This window comes from Amblyomma maculatum, chromosome 1 (genome assembly GCF_055883805.1).
Source record: "Amblyomma maculatum isolate TAMU_Amacu chromosome 1, ASM5588380v1, whole genome shotgun sequence".
NCBI classification, from domain to species: domain Eukaryota; kingdom Metazoa; phylum Arthropoda; class Arachnida; order Ixodida; family Ixodidae; genus Amblyomma; species Amblyomma maculatum.
In genome coordinates, this window is record NC_139344.1 from 105,908,150 (window position 1) to 105,929,832 (window position 21,683).

Sequence of the window (21,683 nt, forward strand, 5' to 3'; positions counted from 1 at the left end):
CACGCTTTGCAATGCGCTGCCACCAACGCACCACTGGTATGCTCGGGAAGAGCACCCGACCAAGCTTATTTCGGATGTGCCTTTACCACTGATTCTTATCACCTGTCGGTGACAGCGCATTTGAAAGAGTGGAGGCCACGAGCTCCCGTGTTCCCTTTTATATTGCTTCTAGCTGTACATGCCCTTACTTAATTTTTTGTCTAATTTCTTTGTGCAATATATTGGGCATCACCCTTAGCTTCAAGGGAACCAACACTGACCAAAATATATAATAGGATTATGGTGGAAATGAAAAGGTCTTGCCTCATATAATATAAACTGAGCACTACAATCATCTGAGAAATAGGTATTTATCATTTTAAATTGGCACTCAAAATCGCATAAATACGAATGAAGTGGCCTCTTGTGGCAAAACACTATAATTATCACTGCAGTCACCCACGTGATGACATTTTGGGAATGTGTCACTGGTTTTCATAAGAGCACAGTGTTCCCTATTATTTCAAGAGCGCTTGCCTTTTTTATTGTATTCTGCACTCTCTCCGGTACGCCCATCAGCAAAAACAACCCTCCTTTCGCATCCCCTATATGTGCTTTTAGTATTTGTCACCAGATGCCACAGTGTTTTGAATTCCTTCGATAAATGATGACCACGCCCCACTAAAACTTCCATCAACGAAGCACACGTTCTTGTGCTGCAGTTGTCTTGACTGTAGAAACTAAATGGATGCTACTGGGTACTAAAAAATATCCAGTTACTGTCTGATAGGTGAGATTTGTATTAGTTTTACATCACTTATGCCAACACGCCATTGTCATCTTGGTCGCTACTCGTTTCCAGCATCGGACTACAAAAAACATGCGCATGCACTGATAGAAAACTTGTGGGTAAAATATTTCGACAGTGTTTCTGACCAAACTACTACAGAATCGACAACTCAAGATAGGAAGCTTTCCCCAGCGCTGAAAAAAATTCAATGGTTAAAGTGCAGTCTTGTGTCCCTTTAAACAGTGCTACTGATAAAATATTGAACACTTTTCACGCTAGTGACTGTACTGACTTATTACTTATTCTGAAAGCCTAAGAAAAAAATGTGACCCTAAACTCATCCCAGGTCTACATCCACCACATCATCACATTTGTATGATTCAGTATCACAACATCTCGGTAAAAGCAATCAATAAATTTAATACATATAAAGAAAGTACAAGTGTACAAATATTAAATGCTTGGCTGTGAAATAAATATGAACAATGAAAATTGGTTGCAAATAAAATATTTTTGAATACCAGTACACACAGTTTACACTAAAAGCAAACACTTTTCCTGTAAATCCTGTCAGCCTTTATAAAACGTAGGGAAAGATCACTAGTAGCCGCAGTACTACACTTCAATAAATTGGAGATTACCTAATACTTTGTTCACAGCTCTTTGAACATGTAAACTTAACAGTGAGCATGGTGAACATGAACAATGTCTGATATAGCAGTTTCGCCTAATTCTTACGTGACAAGTTTACTGAATGCTGCCATGAGTTACTATGCAACCAGGATCCCTTTCAAGCTCCCTAGTTCATTGGAATACAAAACATCAGCTGCATAATGGTGCTCCACATGCAGCGTTCACAAAGGCACATAGCCTGCTTAGCTCTCGTGCCAGTTTCGTTAGATTAGCATGATTTTATTTTCCATACATGAAGGCCATAATGTACATTGTGCTGTTGGCTTCAACAAAATAGGCTTTCCTTTTCTCTTCTGTGGCCAAAGATATGCACTTTCTAGACAACAAAGGGGATAGCGGTTACTGAAAACAACCCCAGTAATGCACTTAGTGCACTGCTTTACTGATACGTTATTCGCCATGGCCCCGGCTTCTGTGCTGCCGCTTTTCAATCAAAAACGAGAGGACGGTTAACGCCTGCTTACTTCTGTAGCCAGCATGTTACACTGGGGATGATTGGTTTGGTTTGTTTTGTGGGGTTTAACGTCCCAAAGCGACTCAGGCTATGAGAGACGCCGTAGTGGAGGCCTCCGGAAATTTCGACCACCTGGGGTTCTTTAACGTGCACTGACAACGCACAGCACACGAACGCCACTCCGTTTTGCCTCCAACAAAATGCAGCCGCCGAGGCCGGGATTCGAGGATCCCAAGTTCGATTCCTGTGTCACCCTCCCACCTCAAAGGGGCTGCCCAAATTAGCAGCTACTGCCAACTCTGACATGTCATGTTTCTCATGAGGTCACGCAACCAGTCGACCAATTAGTGCCCGGCAAAGTCACTCGTCAACTGCCAGAGACATGCTCACAATTTTTTGTAAGCAACACTGACAACGCATTTTCTAGAAAATGAGGCCTTTAATACAGTCACATTAACAGCCCAGTAAAAATATAAAATTAAGGATTTAGTTTCAACCCTTAATTAACTAAAGAACAGTGATAAAATGCTTACCTCCTCATCCATGGTTGCAACTATAGCATCCTTAGATGGCTCAGCATTTTCAGGCTGCAAAATGAACATAAATCATTTTTTTTTTTTTTTTCAGTGTTAGTGTTACCTCCTACCATCACAAAGCTTCTCTGTCACTTGAGAACGTCACATTAACATAAGGAAGCTAGACAATCTGCTTACCCCTTAACCCCCCCCATTACTCTTACACTCCATGTACCATTATACAATACCACTTTGATCCAGATATTTTAAAGTAATTCTGGAACACTGCATCAGCATTAAGGATAGTGATAGTCCAAGTCCCCATTTTTTATAATGGCTGTACAATATGCTCTCTGGCCTCACGGCATTTTGTGACATCTAATATCAGTACCCTGAAATGATAATCCAGCCACTCCCTGCCAACTTAGAACGCCAGCCAAATAATTGTCACACTGCGTTGTGCTGCAACTAAGAGCACAATTCAAAGCTCTCGTAACGCCACAGCGCAAAGGAAGTGAAAACTCGTGCTGCAGGTGATCCTTTAAATAATCATTTTGCCACTTTAAACACTCATGACGGGCTGCTTGTTTTGTTCGTATTTTTTCCGATTGACACTGCTTGCCCAGACATTTCAGGAAACATCGTACAATGGAATGTTTTGGCGCTATAATCTGACAAATTAAGTTAATTCTACACCATAAGAATGCCAACAATGCTGGCAGATTAACAAAGGTTACAATGATACAAGCACTCTCGAAAAGTATAATGATTGAGGAAAGGGGGGGGGGGGAGGGTGAGGGTGGAGTGCAAGTATACGATGGGTTTTGCGCTAAAAAAGACACGGACGAGAAAAGGACATGCCCTGCGCAAGTTGGCCTCTTTGTGCCCCCGGATTGTCTCTGGCGAGGAATGCGTGCGAGACTGCACGAAGCTTCACACCACCCAGTTTGTCAGGTGTTCTGTCGGGGCTGTATACGAAATCCCCCCGACATGTGGAAAAGTTTACATCAGCCAGACGGGCCGTTGTATAAATGAACGACTAAGAGAACATCAGCTTTCTATGAATAACGGAAAAGGGTCAAATTTGCCCTTACATTGCGGTGCATGCCCTTTGGCTACGCCAGATAAAGCATGCCAGCCTTTGCTGGCTAGAACCAAAATCTTAAGGCGCAGTCGTAACCAGATAGCACGTGAACTCGCAGAGGCTTTTTTCATTGATAAGTCAGGTAATGAATGCGTAAGCGATTCTACTATCAAATTGTATAAGAAAGAGAAAACTTTCCTGGCATGTGCGCTTAGGCAATAATTGGATAAGCTTCAAGGTATATATGTTTGTGTTCTTTCTGAATAAAATCATTCGAGAGTTTGCGCCCGTCCATGTCCTCTTCTCGTCCGTGTCTTTTTTAGCGCAATTCCCTTGTTTAAGAATGTACGACCGACTAGCCCAACAACGTGCTCTCTTAAAATATGATGGGTTGGAGGAATCTTGGCCAATCTCCCTCTGTCGGAATGCTCATATGTGCAATCTTTTGTGAGGCCAACAACAACAAACGAAAAAATACAAAAGCAAGGAACCATTAGTTTGAAAGTTTGGAGAAAGCAGTCAAGTTGGTGCAACCAGCACCAATAGGAGAACTGAAATAATCCCATAATTGGATCTCATTGTAAAAAAGGGTTATAAAAGTAATGCACTCTAACACCCTCTTACCCTTTATTAGTAAATATTCGGGGTCTTCTTGGGCAATTAAGTAATATTCCTGTGCCAGCATATAATCACAAGTCACACTATGGTCTTGGTTAATGTGAATCAGTAACAGAATAGTATGCTACTGCGACGCACCTTCATAGCCTATCACAAACATTTACGTTCCATCTATTCCCTCCACTTAGCGTAGTTTAGTGTAGCTTATATTATTCGTATAAATGCATTTATGTGGCACTTTGTAAACTGATTCCTGAGGTGTGCCTTATAAGTTCTTGCGATAGACGCAACATACCGGACGGACATAGTTAATATTTGGGAGTTTACTTTGGGCTCTGCCTTACTTCAAGGTCTTTATGAATTTCCCCACAAGCACTAGAAATGATGAAAGTTTGACAGCCTTAATTCCTCCACTCAGTCCACGTGAGACCTACGTGACGCTCTTTTTTATATGATGGGAACAGGATCACACTAAAGAGTTCTTTACAACTGCCAGCTCAGTCTGACCATTTTTATGATGAGCAGAAGAAAAAGGACCTGGATTATTTTCTTCAACAAGGAGCGCTTTTAATAAAAATACTGTCACAATCTACAGTCAGAATAATATTTATGAAAGGGATCTCACTTTTAAAACTATTTTGGCCTTCAGCGGTGTCCAGAACACCTGCTACTTCGCCGCTTCTTGAAACACAGATCGTAGTACCCTTAAAGATTATCAGGTAACCCAATTTTTCAGCTGTCATGATTAGCTAGGTAGTAGCATATGCGAATGCCGCCATTTTGTAGGTGTGAAGGAAACGAGGGCACGAAAACAAGAAAAACCAAGCACATGGCCACAGAACATGGGGCAGCAACAATTTAAATATGACGCATTAACATTTCAAGGGAGTGTCTAAGCAAAATATAAGTGAGCGAACAGTTCCGGCCAATATAAGCTTTGGTTGAGATGACAATAGTAAGGACAGAGATAGCTCTGAGTGGGTACTAAACGAAGCCGCATTCTCTTACTTGTGAGCGTGCTTCTAAAGCGCAAGCAGCGACTATGACTTAGCAGGCATTTCTGTCTATCCATTTCTGGCTGCCCGATGCTTCCGCCAATGCAAGGAACACGTTGGATGTGCATGAAACATTGGTTTATTACTTGCTATTTCATTTGTATGAGTCTCTTTCTGCATTTTCCGCGTGACTGTTACTTTGTTGTGTTCTCATGCCTTATATCTTCTTACACATAGTCTCTCTCCCCGCACACCTCCTCCCTCTAGCCACCATATCTCTGCTCTATATAAAAAAAACCTGGAGTAGAATGCAGAAAAGTACTGTTGTTATTACCTCCTCTGAAGGTGTCGAAGGTGTCGAAGCCGGTGCTGTTGCTGCTGGGGAGCCTTTGGGCGCCAAAGCACCAACTGATGCAGTCTTCGCCGCCTGTGCTTGTGCAACTACTGGCTGAGGCAGTGTCGGCGAAATGGTGGATACTTGTGGCACTAAACTTGGGGCTTCTGCATGCATCTTAGGAGGTGGTTTGAACTGAAAGCCAGATGAACTAGATGATGCTGGGGATGGAACACCAAAAGCTGCTGCAGCTGGAGTAGTCACAGAAGCCGCAGTTGGTGTTGAAAAAGCAACCGACACTGGAGCTGCCGACGGCACAGTTGCTGTGGTAGCTGCGAAGGAAGGCGAAGGAGTAGAAAAAAATGCCGAGCTTGAGGCTCCAGATAAAACCAAAGCCGGAGCTGACTTTGAAACTGCGACTGCAGAAGAGGCAGGAGCAAACGAGAAAGTACTGCTCCCTCCCGTGGAGCCAAATGTGAATGCATTGCCACTGCTTGAGCCAAAGGAAAAAGCCGTGGCCGTAGAGGAAGCAGGAATTGACGAGAACAGCGACGTGGATCCAGCACCACTCAGAGATGTAGAAGCAGGAGAAGCAACAGCGGCAGATGTGGCTACAGGTGCAAATGAGCCACTGGTGGGGAAAGGCTGGCTGGTAAAAGAGGGAACTGCTGCAGTTCCTGCATTCAGACAACAAAGGAAAAAAAAAAAAAGATTTGTACAATTATTTTCGCATCCAAGAATCAATGTAGTCAAGCTGATGGTAAAAATTTCAGAATTGAAGCAAATACAGACATTGGCAAACAACAACAGTTAGCTGTTAGCACTGTGTCAGGTTTTTCTTTTTTTTCCTTCTTAGAGGATAAATGGATCTACACTGCATAAATGCTCAGTAGTTGCGACAAGCAGAAATAAGTTGACTCGTGAAAGCGTAATAGCTGCACATATCTCTGCATTGAAAGATAACTGTTAGCATTCCTATTTTCTTGTCCAAGAGAGAACTATTGTTCCATAATTTAAAGAAGCCATGCACCTTTTATCAGTAGGTTCCTTCTACCCCCTTTTTTATTTTTTGCTGGTTCTTGGTGACTCTCTCTTAGATCGGCGTATGCGCTAGTTGATCTGCTCAGGTCTTATTCCTTCTTGTCACTTTAGATTTCTTTCAATCGCAAGTTACCACTTATGGCATGCGTCTTCCTTTGTTTGTTGTATTCATTTTGCGGTCTCTTTTACCTGATGGATCAATACAGACTTGACCAAATTTCCGCCCTTGTCACTCAACTCGGAAGCACATAAAAAAGGTCAATATTAGAATTTTTCCCATTTCACAGCATTCGAATGGCCTAGCCACTGCACCACCACAGTGAGATGCGAGAACATCTGTATCTGCGCTGCGAATCATAGTACAGAGAGATAGCAACCTCCTGTTCTGTACTGGGTGCTAACTTCCTTGCACTTGCAAACAAAAGAATGCTCACCTTTGTTACCTCGGTTCTTTTCCTTCTGCAAGACACTCCTTCATTTTCGGTCGCAAAAGTTTGGGAGGATGCATAAAAAAAAAAAAGTTTGTCTCTATTTTTTTTTTTTTATCTTTCTTGAGGTGCCAGGAGGGTATTTTTTGCAAACTGCACAGACCCTGGTTTTCGTTTTCTAATGGTGGGTGATGACTCAGGGTATTACAAGGCAGGTGCATTAACAGTTTGACTTGCACTGCCAGAAATGCCCACGCACTTTGTGCATGCTATGGTGGGCGCAATGATGAACAGAAGTCCCCCATTTCCAAATAAAGCTCAGTCGCACGGTTTCAATTTCGCTTTCCTTAACTTAGCCTACCCCGTAACTGTGATTGGGCGTGCGCATTGGCCCATCGCATTTCGGATGCTGCTTGGCGCATCATTCTTTTTTCTTTTCGTAGACATTGCGCTATTGTACTGCCTAAGCATATACCCCTTGTGTGCATCCATGTGCTGCTTTTGGTACGTTCAAACTGCACACTGGTCATACACAGTTTCCCTACATTGCAATGCTACACTGCGCTGTGTATACAGTGAAGCATCCTCAAACGTGACAGGGCCCTTTTGTAAGAAGCACCACTACTACTGCGTTGCACTGCAAAAACGGACGCCTTGACTAAGGCATTTCATCATTTCAGTCAGTGTGCAAAAGGAAAAAGCGCTAGAAGAAGCTGGGCTAAATCATTCTTACTTCGCTTTCATCTCAAATGCAGACAACCATCGTGCTAATGTTCACCAGCTAAAAACATTTTTCAGGCCCATTCGACAATTCAAACTTTCGCTTAATCGAATATTTTCGCTGGTCCTTTGAAGACCTAATTAAAGAGAGTTTGCCATACATTATATCTACCAGCATAATTTAGTAGGTCACTGCAAGCAGCAAATAGTTACCTTTAACAACACAACCCCACCACTTGCAAAATTAGCAACACTTACATGGACGGTTCATGGTCAACAGTCGACTGAATACTCAGACATTTGTCCAACAAGTGCTGGCACACACCCCCCCCCCCCCCCCCCCCCCCATGCTCTGCCCTCTCTCAAACTTTTATGCCAAAACAAAACAGATACTTAAAAGGTACATAATTTTTATTCCACTATATTGTTTCTCCAGTATTTCATAAATTTAATGCTATTGTAAAACAGGTATTCGGCTCTGATATGTTCAGTGCCTGATGCTGAAGAGAACGACGACAACCATGTTCAACGCCTGACTGTCAGGAAAGACGACGACGAAGCTCGCTCCGATGCTCGTGCGTGTGCTGACAAGTTCTACGACTGATCGCTGAACGTTCCCTTGACTGTTCACGGCGTAGCACCCTGCTCAAGGTCTTCTATTACAAGTGGTGGAGGTGACAGCAATCCCCTCAACCTCGAGCGATGCCCGAGACCGCCAACCCCATCGCCTGTCATCTGTCCCGGTGCAGCGTGTCAGCCTGACTCAGCTATCTTCAGCAACACCAATGACACGAATGTGGAAGACTGGTTGGCGTCGTATGAACACGTAAGTGCGTACAAGTGGGATGACACCGTGAAACTCACGAACGTCATCTTTTATTTGAGCGACGTTGCCAATCTATGGTTTCGCAACCATGAGAGTGACATCTCTACCTGGACGGCTCTCAAGACCAGCCTGACCGAAGTTTTTGGCCGTCCCGCTATATGCAAGCTTCGCGCCGAGCAACGCTTGCAAAGTCGGGCACAACAAACCGGCGATAACTTCACCAGTTTCATAGAAGATGTCATCGACCTCTGCAAGCGCGTAAACCCTACCATGAACGACGCCGATAAGACTGGGCACATTATGCAAGGCATTGACGATGACGCCTTCCAGATGCTCGTCGCCAAAAAACCCCCAAACTGTGTCCGATGTTATCAGCTTCTGCCAAAGCTTTGATGAGCTGCGCAAACGGCGGCTTTCCACACGACGTGCTGGCCTTCAGCAGGCCACCCTTTCCAGCTTGGCTCTCTCCGGGGACGGTGTCCTGGACCAGCAGTCGCTTATTCAGTACATTCAACAGTTTGTTTGTGAGGAAGTCCATGCCAGTTTTCCTTGTCTACCTGCCCGCCTGCGCTACCGCTCACTCCCACTCTTCAGCGTGTCATACAAGAGCAGGTCGCTGAGGTTCTCCCATCACCTCCTCAGCAGACCCTGGTGGCAGCTCCTCTCACGTACGCTGAGGTTTTGGTGCGGCCAAGGCCCTCCCTTGCCACCTCTGTGTACAGCCGGCCTCCCCTCCTATATGAGCTTCAGGAACCTCAGCAAACTCAGCAACCTGCAATCCCATCGTCCGGTTCTCCGTCGTCGATAACAGCCACAGCCTTCCAACCCCTGGCGCACGCAAGACAACCGACCTATTAGCTACACCTGTGGAGTCGCCGGCCTTGTGGCTTGTTTGTGCCGCAGTCGTGGCCCTCGTCCCTACGATTATACACGTGAGTCGACATACAATCTACAATCTTCCCCCGTCCCCCTCGCCCATGTTCCCTGAGCCTCCTCGGCAGTCCTCTTCAAGTTACGATCGCTGCTCACACCGCTCGCCTTCTCCTGGCCGTCGTTCCCATTCTCAGATGCTACGCCGCCAATAAGCTGTTCACATGGAAAACTAACGGCCGCAGTTCCGGAGGCAAGAACTGCGCCATCAGGGGCTAACTCCAGACCTGTTTCCGTACCAGCCAACATTATTACCGTATTCATTGAGGGAGTTCCTGTCGAAGCACTTGTAGACAGTGGCGCAGCCGTTTCAGTTCTCAATTACACCCTCTGTCGCAAACTCAAAAAGGTAAGGACGCCGTTTCCTGCCGTTTCTCTCCGCACCGCCAGCGCTCAGGACATTCGACCATTAGACGCCTGCACCGCCCGCCTTGTCATCGACGACGTTCAATACACATTAGAATTCCTCGTCCTTGTCTGCTCATCGCACAACGTCATCCTTGGATGGGACTTCGTCTCCAATCATAATGCCATAATAGACTGCGCCCGTGCTCAACTTGAGTTATCACCCCTTACTGCCACTTCTTTTGACGTATCCGGTGCTGCTGCCGCTACCGTGCACGTCGCTGAGGACACCAACGTTCCGCCTTCCTCCTCAGTGCTTGTGCCTCTTTATTGTGCTGCTCTTTCCGACACCACTTATCTACACACCCTCGTTACGATGCGCTGACCAAAAATCCGTGTTGCTGCCCCATGCTGTGCTGACAATTTTTCGCAGCTGAAGTGCTATTTTTGTTTTTAAGCCGTGCCCCTGCCCTACCACTTTGCTCCGTGGCCAGTCGCTGGGTAGCGTTGCTTTGCTCGAATCTATTCCCACCTATGCCTTCGTCGATACCACCACCGGCCTTCACATCAGCGCCATAACGCCTCTTCCTGTCGCCACTCCATCTTCCCTCGAAGTTTTCCACCGGTCCATCGACGCTGGCCTGACAGCCTTACAACAAGCCCAGCTTGTCGCTATCCTACAACGTTTTGCGGCTTCGTTCGACTCCCAGCAACCTTCGTTGGGACGCACAACTACCGTTACTCACTGTATTGACACCGGCACCCATGCCCCTTTGCGCCAGCATCCGTACCGTGTTTCAGCCAATGAGCGCCGCATTATTGACGAACAGGTGACCGACATGCTCCAGCGCAACGTGATCCAACCGTCGCACAACCTTTGGGAGTCTCCGGTCGTCCTGGTCAAGAAAAAAGACGGTTCCACCCGATTCTGTATGGACTACCGCCGACTGAACAAGATCAGGCGCAAGGGCGTCTACCCTCTCCCTCGTATCAAAAAACGTCCTTGACTGCCTGCAGGGAGCTGAGTTCTTTTCTTCAATATACCTGCGTTCCGGCTACTGGCAGAGGCCAATCGCCCCAAAACTGCTTTCGTCACGCCCGATGGACTCTAATAAGAGTTTAACGTCATGCCATTCGGACTGTGCAATGCCCCAGCCACATTCGAACGTATGATGGACAACCTACTCAGAGGGCTCAAATGGCACACTTGCCTTTGTTACCTGGACAACGTTGTCATCTTTTCCCCAGATTTTACATCTCACCTCCAGCGCCTTCAGACAGTTCTGCGATGCCTGACCGACACTGGCCTCCAATTAAATTTAAAGAAGTGTCATTTCGGAGCATGGCAGCTAACCATACTCTGATATGTCGTCTCCAAGGATGGCGTTCTTCCCGATTTGGAAAAATTGCGCGCTGTGACAGAATTTCCCAAGCCCACTAATGTGAAACAACTCCGCAGCTTCGTCGGCCTCTGCTCTTACTTCCACTGCTTCGTTTGCAATTCCGCCACAATCATCAACCCTCTCACCAAGCTTCTGTCCAGCCATTATCTTTCAGCCTGATCTCTGCCCTGTGATGATGCCTTCGCAACACTCCGCCACCTTCTGACGACTTCGGCAATCCTGCGTCATTTCGACCCTTCTTCTCCCATGGAAATCCCCACTGATGCCAGCAGCGCCAACCTCGGCATAGTATTCGCTCAGCGGAAGTCTGGCTTTGATGAGTAAATAGTCGCTTACGCCAGTCGGACCTTGACAAAAGCTGAAGCAAACTATTCCGTCACCGAGAAAGAGTGTCTTGCTATCCTCTAGGCAATAGTAAAATTTCGCCCCTACTTGTATGGCCGTTCTTTTGATGTCGTCACCCACCATCACTCCCTCTGCTAGCTGTCTTCTTTGAAAGATCCTTCTAGTCGACTGGCCCGTTGGTCTCTGAGGCTCCAAGAATACGACATTAACGTCATCTATCGCTCTAGCCGTAAACATGCCAATGCTGATATTCTCTCGCCTTCTCCCTTGCCGTCTGAAGCCACTCCTGCTATATCCGTTCTACATCCCACCGACATACCCATCAATATGACTTCCGAGCAACGCAGACACATGAATCGCTTCACTCCTGGATTTTTTATTTGGCCGCACGTCACGACCTCCTGGCCACACTCTCCGTCTTCATTCTCACCATTTCGCCATCAGAGACGAGCTCCTCTACCATAGGAATTACCTTCCGGATGGTAAAAAGTGGCTGCTTGTAATTCTGACCCATCTGCGCTCTGTGGTTTGCTACCATTACCACAACGATCCCCAGTGTGCCCATGCCTGCTTATTGAAAACCTTCACTCAACTGCGACAGCGGTACTACTGGCGTGGGATGTACAGTTATGTTCGTCGGTTCGTCCAGTCCTGCCAAGAGTGCAAGCACCGAAAACACCCACCTCGCCAGCCCGCTGCTCCTCTGCAGCAGATGACCTGCCCAGCTCAGCCCTTTGAGCGCGTTGGAATCGACATGTACAGCCCGCTTCCTAGCACACCAACAGGCAATCGCTGGATAATCGTTGCAATTGATCATCTCACACGCTACGCCGAAACGGTGCCTTTGCCATCAGCTACAGCCCAAGACATTGCCTCCTTCATGCTCTATCATATCATTCTTCGCCACGGGACTCCCAAATAATTGCTGAGTGACAGAGGTCCCGCCTTCCTTTCTGAAACAAATGGAATGGTTGAACGTTCTAACCGCACCATGGGCGACATGCTGGCAATGTATGTCCAGCTGGGACTGGGACTACAACTGGGACCGCGTTCTTCTATTCGTCACATTTGCTTATAACTCTGCCACTCAAGCAACCACCGGATTCTCGCCATACTTCCTCCTGCACGGTCGTGAGCCCTCCTGTACCATAGACACCATTCTCCCGTACCGACCGGATTCTTCCGAATTCACGACTGTTTCACAAGCTGCAACTTAAGCTGAAGAATGCCGCCAGCTTGCCCGGTGCTTCACTTCTCACGCCTAACAACAGCAGAAAACCACCCGAGATCAATCTGCACTTCTTCCTACTTACCGTACACTCTTTGGTCTGGCTATGGATACCTTCCTCCATTCCCGGCCTTTCATCCAAGCTTCTGAGCAAGTATCAGGGCCCCTACCGTATTGTCAAGCAAACATCCCCCGTTAACCTCATCGAACCCCTTAGGCCATCCACTGAAAACCGTCGCCGCAACCGTGAAATAGTACACAGCAACCACCTAAAACCTCACTACGATCCTGCCATCGTCACATCGTCATAAGCCGCCAGGATGGCGCCTTTTCGCCCGGGGGAAGTTGTAAAACAGGTATTCGGCTCTGATATGTTCAGCGCCTGATGCTGAAGAGAACGACGACAACCATGTTCAACGCCTGACGATCAGGAAAGACAGCGACGATGAAGCTCGCTCTGACACTCGTGCGTGTGCTGACACTCGTGCGTGTGCTGACAAAAGTTCTACGGATGATCGCCGAATGTTCCCTTGACTGTTCACGGCGTAGCGCCCTGTTCAAAGTCTTCTATTACACTATGTTTGGTTTGTGCTAACTGCCATTCATATCTTGCCAGTGTCATGTTTTGTTATAATCTAAAAATCTCAACGAGACAGGACAATACATATTATATATATGATGCTAATAACTGTACTGTGCATTAACCCTTTGACCCCGCCGGGGTGGCGCAGTGGTTACGGCGCTCGTCTACTGTTCCCAAGGACGCGGGATCGAATCCCGGCCTCGGCGGCAGCTTTTCGATGGAGGCGAAAAGCAAGGCGCCCGTGTGCTGTGCGATGTCAGTGCACGTTAAAGAACCCCAGGTGGTCGAAATTATTGGAGTCCTCCACTACGGCGTCTCTCATAGCCTGAGTTGCTTTGGGACGTTAAACCCCACAAACCAACCAACCAACCATTAACCCTTTGAACGTTTTTGCTGTACAGGTACTGCGGCTGCATTCTGCCCAGTGGCATTTCGCCATATGGGTACTGCGCTAAGTGCAGAAATTTGACACTGGGGGTAAATTTTTTTCAGAATATTCGACAGTCAAAGGGTTAAAATTGCTGTTTCTGTTGAAGGTGCAACAAATTTTGTTACTGAAACTAGCTGTTGTACCATCTATAGGACTGTAGGTGCCGTCAAGTGAATTAACATGTAAATTTTTGCCTCAGGTTCCTTTTCTCACTGGAATAAACTTCAGACAAGGGCGGCAACTGACAAAGACTGAAATGCACTCGGAGACTTCCACGACAAATACAACCCCATTGACAATGCTAAGCAGGCTCATCGGCACATGTACTTTTAAAGGTCAACTCCGGTGGTTTTTCCATCATTTTGTGTTTTTGGTTGAACTACTACATTCCTCGGCACGTCCTGACTCCAACGCAAAAAACCGTTTTTCGAAATTCCAATTAGAAGTATTTTTAAAAAGAAAAAACAGCAAATCGAAACCGAAACTGCTTTCACGGCCAGAAACGACGTCCCACTTGACGAAATGGTGACGTCACACTCAGTATTAGGAAAACACTCGTACATGCGTTGGATGGTGAAAATAGTGTATGGAAATCATGAAGCATTGCATAAAATGTCTGAGGTAGTTCAATATAAGCCTCACAATTTCATAATCACGCGGGAAGTGGACAGTAACGCCGGTATACTGTTTGTGACGTCAGAAACTCAGTGTCGCCAGCAGAAATAGTCTCACCTTAAGCCATGAAAACAGCATATATTAAAGTCGTGTTGCGCGCGAACGGATTATCGTACGGCGGCCAAATTTTGTAGAATGCGTCAGGACAGAGAGGAGAATCTACAGTAAAATTTTTATTAGAATATTCCAATGTCAAAAAACCTCCGGAGTTGCCCTTTAATGGGGGTGTGTGAATACTGAAATTTTCAAATATGAACCAAATACAAATATGGAGAAAAAATGCCTCCTTTGAATATTGCATTGGTTAAAAAAATAGAAAAATTAAAAATAGCAATCACTGTTTATCATGTTTATTTCAGATCTGCTCATACAGTAAAATATCATTAATTTGACCTTTGTTAATATGGAAATTCGGCTAACTCAAACTAGGAGCGCGGTCGCCGCCAATGCTCATGTAAGTCTATAGTGTCAGACGCTCATTAATTCGGACATGGGCGGGCTCGCTCAGGCTAATAAGGCTCATTAATTCGGACATGGGCGGTCTCGCTCAGGCTAATAAGAACCAGGGATTGCATCGAGGTACGATCCGTGCAGCCAACAATCCCCGAAAGAGACCTTTGCGAATCTGAAAACTTCACGCCATCCTGCAGCTGCGATCAGGCACCCATGTCCAGCCAATCGCACCGTGCTGCTTGGTCTGTCACTGTTCTTTCATTTTATATAAGAATAGCATCACGCTGTTCTAATGCCAATGCATGTGTGCATCCACACGCTGCTTCCAGTATGGTGAAACATCGCGCTGGTCACACGCAGTTTCACCGCACTGAGCGCTTCACCGCAATGCTTCCATGTTCACGGTATGGACTATGTTGTGAAGCATCCTCAAAACATGATGGGGCTGTTTTTTCCCATCCATCAAATAATTCAAACATTTTTTATGGTCCCTTGAGGGCCGAATTAATGGCTTTTCATTGTATCCAAACACTTTTAAATATTTGGTAGTGTTCGAATATTCAAAATTATCAGTGTATTTGGTAATTTTCTAATATTCAAAAATCTCCGAATATCAATTTTTCGAAATGAATACGAATCAAATAAACATATTTGATTCATATTTGAAATTTCAAAATACTTTTTAATCATTATGGCAGATGGTAACCACAGCATCAAGGCACACATATTGACATTACCAAGATACTTTGTTGGGCGAGTTGGTACTTATTCATTATTAATTTAAACAGCGCGCACACGAAGACAAAGGACAAGATAAAAGAAAGCCACAGTACAAGCGCTTGTACTGTGGCTTTCTTTTATCTTGTCCTTTGTCTTCATGTTCGCGCTGTTTAAATTAATAATGAACATATTGACATGTATCTCTGGAATGGCAGAACTCTCTTATCCTTGCTGTCAGGCCTACTACATGTCAGTGCCACGCATAATTCTCATCTCTCAACGGTGTAGTGTCCCTACTTTTGAATTAGCTGCCAGCTCGCCTGATTACTCCTTAAATGGCAATTTTCCCTAAAGAGTATCTTTGAATGCAACCTAAAAGCCAATAAACACCGAGGAAGGATGGTGAATAATTTACATGTTGTTATTCTGCAAAGTTCTGTTCTCCCAATAGCATAGTACCCTAACAAGCGTTTGGCCCCCCATATCACCTTGGTTTTTCAACAATAATTTCGGCTTTAAGGCACCAAAGAAAGCAACCTAAAAACAAAGATACAAAAAATGATGATTACTGATTTGCATGCTGTTAATTCTTTTCATATATTATAAAAAAAATGGTTCATGGTTTGTGGGGTTTGTCCCAAAGTGACTCATGCTATGAGAGACGCCATAGTGGAGGGCTCCGGAAATTTGGACAACCTGGGGTTCTTTAATGTGCACCGACATCGCATAGCACACGGGCGCCTTGCTTTTCACCTCCCTCGAAAAGTGGCCATCGCGGCCGATGTTCGATCCCGCAACTTTGGGAACAGTAGTCGAGCGCCCATCACTGCACCCTGGTAGATCATTAAAAAAATATAGAAAAGAAATATTTACCGCCAAGGGGAAACACTGCTAACCCATTGCACCACAGAACTGACAGGAAAAAATGCGCACTCCTCAGTTCATATAAAATGTCTCCTACATTCTGCACGGTGCCACTGCCTAGCCCGAAGGCGTGGGACTTTGAAACCTCCTGAGTGGACAGGATTAAGAATATCCCCACCTTCAGATTTGCAACATCGGCACTGCATTACGAATTACACAGTGTGACTCCAAAGCAAACCCCTTGAATTCCAAACTTGTGTGTTCTTTGCGTGATTGTTTTCTTTGAGAAAACAGAATCATGACAGTACCAAAAGCACACTGCACTGAACGCTCTGACCGCCACTGGTGCGTCACGAGCAGTAGCCAGCGTGAATGTATCTACATCATAGGTAATGTCTTACAGCAACTTTTTGTCAAACCACACCCCGAAATGATCCAGCTGGCTCATGAGTTAAAACTTAAAACCTACTTAGACAAAAACAAGTTTTAGTCATCACTCGAGTTTTGAACACCATTTTGCAGCAAAAGTTAGTTTTCAATATTTCAACATGTAGAAATTAAACCTGTCTATTACTTGCCTGCACCTACAAGTTGAGGAGGAGCTGCAGAAGAGCCCACTGATGATTTCCTGGGGAGAGAGAGAAGAGGAATATATACATCATATGATTTAGTCTATGCTCATTTATTCAGTTAAAAACTTGTAGGTAACAGTTAACACCACTACCTTGGGTTAAGCTCAAGTTAGGCTCAAAAAGATGTGGGGAGGGGTGCTTATTAAATAACAAACAAAATCAGAGAACCATTCACTCAGAATATGAACTCTGATGACTTGAAAATTGTGAAGAAACAAGTGTTAACTTCGTGTTGAAAAATGAAAAAAAAAAAAAAAAAGGCAAACACTGCAAATAGCATCACAAAAATTGAAACCAAATGCTAAAACCAAACATGCCTATTTTAGACTGCCTAATAGTTACAAGTGATGCATTTGTGAAGTGTGAAACTTGTATAAAACTGACACTTAGTGAAGAGTAGGACGAGTAAAGTCGCCAACCAAAAAATTCGGACCAGTGACTTCACATTACCACAAGTGTCGTTTGCTGCATCCTAGGCAGATGATTCAACAAGGATGAACAAAATAAATGGTTTGGTTGGTTTACGGGGCTTTACGCCCCAAAGTGACTCAGACATAAGAGACGCCATAGTGGAGGGCTCCGGAAGTTTCGACCAGCTGGGGTTTAACGTGCACTGACATCACACAGCTCATGGGCGCTTAGCTTTTCGCTCCCAACAAAAAGCGGCCACCAAGGCTGGGATTCGATCCTGCATCCTCGGGCACAGTAGTCGAGCGCCCTAACAACTGTGCCACCCCGGCAGGGCAGAGCAAGTTAAATGACGTAACTAGAGAGTGCCATTTGGAAATGCTTGCTGCCAGTTACATACCTGCTAAACTAGTGAAACCAAAAAATGGGAGATCTTTTATTCATGCCAAAAAGGGGGGAGGGAGGTTCTACCAAACTTTCAGGCACTGTCGAACAAGACATGGATGTAACAGACAACTGGGTATAAGAAACACCATTCACTAAAATGGTTGGCCGCCCTATGACTTCCATTAATTGGACCTCTTTTTTAACAGACATTAGATGTAGAAGACAAATGGCTATAAAGGACAAATTAACTTTAAGGTATGGTACTAAGTCTTGCTTGTAACAGGCATTTTAACATTAGATGCGGCACCATCCATTGCCAGGTTCAGTAGCAGCCACAGTGAAAACAAAAGAAAAACACACCTGTTCCGTCATTATTAATTATAACTTCAGCAAATAAAGAGTAGGTCCGTCAGCTATGAAATGGCTAAAAGAAGCCCCTGAAGTGGGAATGTAACGTAGAGAAGCTCTTCAGGCTTGCCACTAAGAGCACACGCGTGACTGCACATGCGAGCATACCAGGAGTGCATGTTGGGTTCTCCAATTAATGGAGCTTCCTATGAAGAATCACCGTAGGTGTTGTGTTTACTAGACTGAAGAATACAGCAGAAATTCTCTACTATTATGTTGCATTGCAGTATGAGTGACAAATCTATATCTGGTAAGAAAGTGCTCAGCTAGTGCCACTGACATAAACAAGCCATTGTGCCTAGAAAGCGAGACATAGCCAAAGCAAGACCAAAGCAAATGACATAATAACAGAAGTGATTCTGCTCTCGCGAGGACAAATAAACTGCTCTTTTGGCTATTCAACCAGTTTTAATGAAACACCTCGTTTGCTTTTCATTTATTTTTCGTCTGAACAGCGACATCCACAGTGTTCTTATTCACCAGCCACTGTTATCCTTTCTCAAACAAGCATAAATATCTGAGCGATATTCTGCTGGTGATGTTTTACAGTTTTCGCTACTTGTACGATTGTGTGGAGCTTTTTTGACTTGAGTTCTTGTAGTGTTACCGGACACATAACTTAGTTACGATGCCACGTCATGTCGCGATCACACTTTGCAATCGCTGCAAATGCAGTTCGCCAACATATACAGCTTTGGCCCAGCTGCCATGAGGCTCTTGGTCTGCTTTCAAGCTGGAAGAGGCTCTGTTGAACAGCATCAACCCCGCCGTGAAGCAGACCAAAATTTACAACTGTTTCAGTAATAAGTAAATGTAAGAAAGTTGCGAAGTGTGGTCAGTGTGTGGTTGTCCAGCAAGCAAATGCAGTATGTAAATGAAAGCTACAACAACATTTCTGCGACAGGATATAGCCTTCTTTTTAGCGTATTTTAGCCGTAGGACGCCCACGTCGAAATAATGTCTGGTTAGAAAATGTGAGCGTGGTACCCTACTTATAAGGGACCTCTCATATAAGAGACAAAAACTGCTCCCCAGTGCATGTCCCTTATAAAGAGGTTCAAGCAGTAGTTTTCCTGAGAGCATAGCCTAGATTGGTGGCTCTTCACCAGCAGCAAATACTGGAGGGTTGTGTTGCACTATGTGCAATTCGGTACAAGTTTATGCTTTGAATCTCCACAGCTACCGTGAAACATACTGACGTCACATCCACTCATTGTGCCAAATGCAAAACGTTCACCTTTTCTTGATGTTAAGAAAATTCTGAATTATAAGATTGCAAAAACGTCTGCAAATATGTCTTCTTGGGCTTTGATAGCAGCATGACTCCAAGCAATCAACAATTCCAGCTTTACACTGTACAGCACACATAGGTGGCCTAGCTAAGCCTAACACTCACTAGCAACTGCAATAGGAAACAAACTGTAGCAAGCCACAGCAAATTTGGCCGGATATGGCCTTGATTGCCTGCTCAGCCAATGACGGCAATGGTGATGGTAGAAATTACAATGACGTTGCATATTCTGCGGTGCCGATTTTGCAAAAACCGTTTTTGTGTGGGCAGAGGCAACGAGGCAACTTATCGGCAGCTATAGGGCAGTGGTCGTATAATTGGAAAGTTAAGCAAAAAGGTCTGGAGTTTCTCAGGCAAATCGGGAGGGTTGGCAGGTATGCAGGCTAAGAAGAACAAGCAATTCTGTTATTTCTGAACATTTAGTCGGTTCAAAAAGTAAAGGTACAGTGCAAGTAGAATAGCAAACACTATTTGCAAACTCATTCGAAATTTTGATTATCTGCACATCTCTAGTTATGACCTCAATGTAAATTTATACAACTACTTTGCACAGTTAAAGCAGCATGCCTTCGACCCCTCAGCTTGAGCCCAAGCCAAAGTTAGAATAGGTGTATAGTGTTTACCTGTGTGCTGTTACACGACCAGCTACCGCAGCAGCCCCTTGAGGTGCAACAGGTGTCGCAATGGCATGACCAACAGGAAGGAAACCAGTTGACGTTACTGGAGATGCCACTTGCGAGGTTTGCTGTCCTGCTGGCTGTGGAGGGTTGGCTGAAACAGGTGATGCAGACAACTGAAAGCTACAGTGACCAACAAGTGTGGCTCCGAGAAGTGATGGCATGGCTCTGTGAGTGCTGTCTGGTAATTGACTGGTTACAGCAGACTCTCATTAATCCTAACTGGAAGAGACCAGGGATTTTTGTTTGAATTGTCAGAAGTGCATATTAACAGGACCAAAGACTAAATGTGATTTACTTCATCGACGCATACAATAATAGTATCTTGGAACTAATTCCTTGGAAAACTCAAGCTATAGAACCGTCAACACAATAAAATTCCAGTGAAAGGCCCTGCTATGTTACTTAAATCTTTTTCTAACACACTCATTGAGCATCGTTAGCCAGCTATCAATGACTTCGCACAACTATTTCAGAGCCTTCTGCTTTCCCAATGGATGGATACGCTGCACCGTTTGGCATGTAATCAGGCAACTTAAGTTTAATTTTCAATTTACTTTTTTTTTTCTTCTTCGGCGCTATTTTCTGAGCATGCCCCGAAGATATGGTACATCTATTAGTTCGCTAACAATGGCTTCTACGCTTATTTGAGAGCCTTCCACGTTGCTTACGGACAAGCTGCACTATCTGGCATGTAAATCAGACAACTGAAATTTCATTTTCAATGTGTTTTGCTTTTTTCTCTCAAGACAACATTTTTTGAGCGCCTTCTGAAGGTGCAGTACCATCTAAGTCGAAAACAAGAATGGCCAGTTTGAAATGTTGCAAATCTCTTCACCTAGTCTGTAGTTGATTTTACAGACACCTCGAGCACCAGAGTCTGAATGTGCTGCGTTGACCGTCTGCGCGAAGATGCCATCTTTTTCGGGTAACATGGGGTGTTCATGCTGACAGATGAAATTTCACATAACGAAGCTAGTAAAGCTTTCTCTTTAAAAATATGTGGGGTGAGCAGTGTGTGCTCATCGCCGCCACGTGGTTTCTTGCAAGATTCTAGTATCGATGGCTTTGCACGTCAATAGTGCGAACAGTGGAGAGCACCAATGTCACGAGAGGTTTCCTGGGGCAACTGTGGCTGGCGAGCGAGAGTGAAGACGCACATGCCTCCTTGCCTGTTTGCGGAGTAACCGTATGCACTCTACCCTAGCCTGGCCATGGTGCCTCTGTCAGACTCTTCCGCCACCCTCTCTCGCCATCCCACTCGTAGATGTGTCCTTCTGGCCGAAGTGGATGTGGAGGCTGCTGCCACAGTCACACCAGGCCGGCAGTGCTATCGTAATATGCTTCCCTGCTCCTATAACTTTGAGCAATGGTGATTTCCCCTACATTTATTTGGTTTCCGGTCTGCATTGCCCTTCCCAGTCTTA

At 45.1% G+C, this 21,683-nt stretch overlaps 1 protein-coding gene across 3 annotated transcripts in view; it reads right to left on the reverse strand.

Moving 5' to 3' along the window:
- Positions 1–21,683, reverse strand: part of Nup214 (nuclear pore complex protein Nup214) — a 224,563-nt gene that overhangs the window by 166,498 nt on the left and 36,382 nt on the right. For all 3 annotated transcript variants that reach the window (XM_084588768.1, XM_084588767.1, XM_084588769.1), the window contains exons 12-15: positions 20,203–20,350; positions 17,032–17,081; positions 5,463–6,139; positions 2,450–2,503 (exon numbers count right to left, since the gene is read on the reverse strand). In XM_084588768.1, coding sequence (XP_084444894.1) covers positions 2,450–2,503; positions 5,463–6,139; positions 17,032–17,081; positions 20,203–20,350 — 929 coding nt within the window. The remainder of the gene's footprint in view (positions 1–2,449; positions 2,504–5,462; positions 6,140–17,031; positions 17,082–20,202; positions 20,351–21,683) is intronic.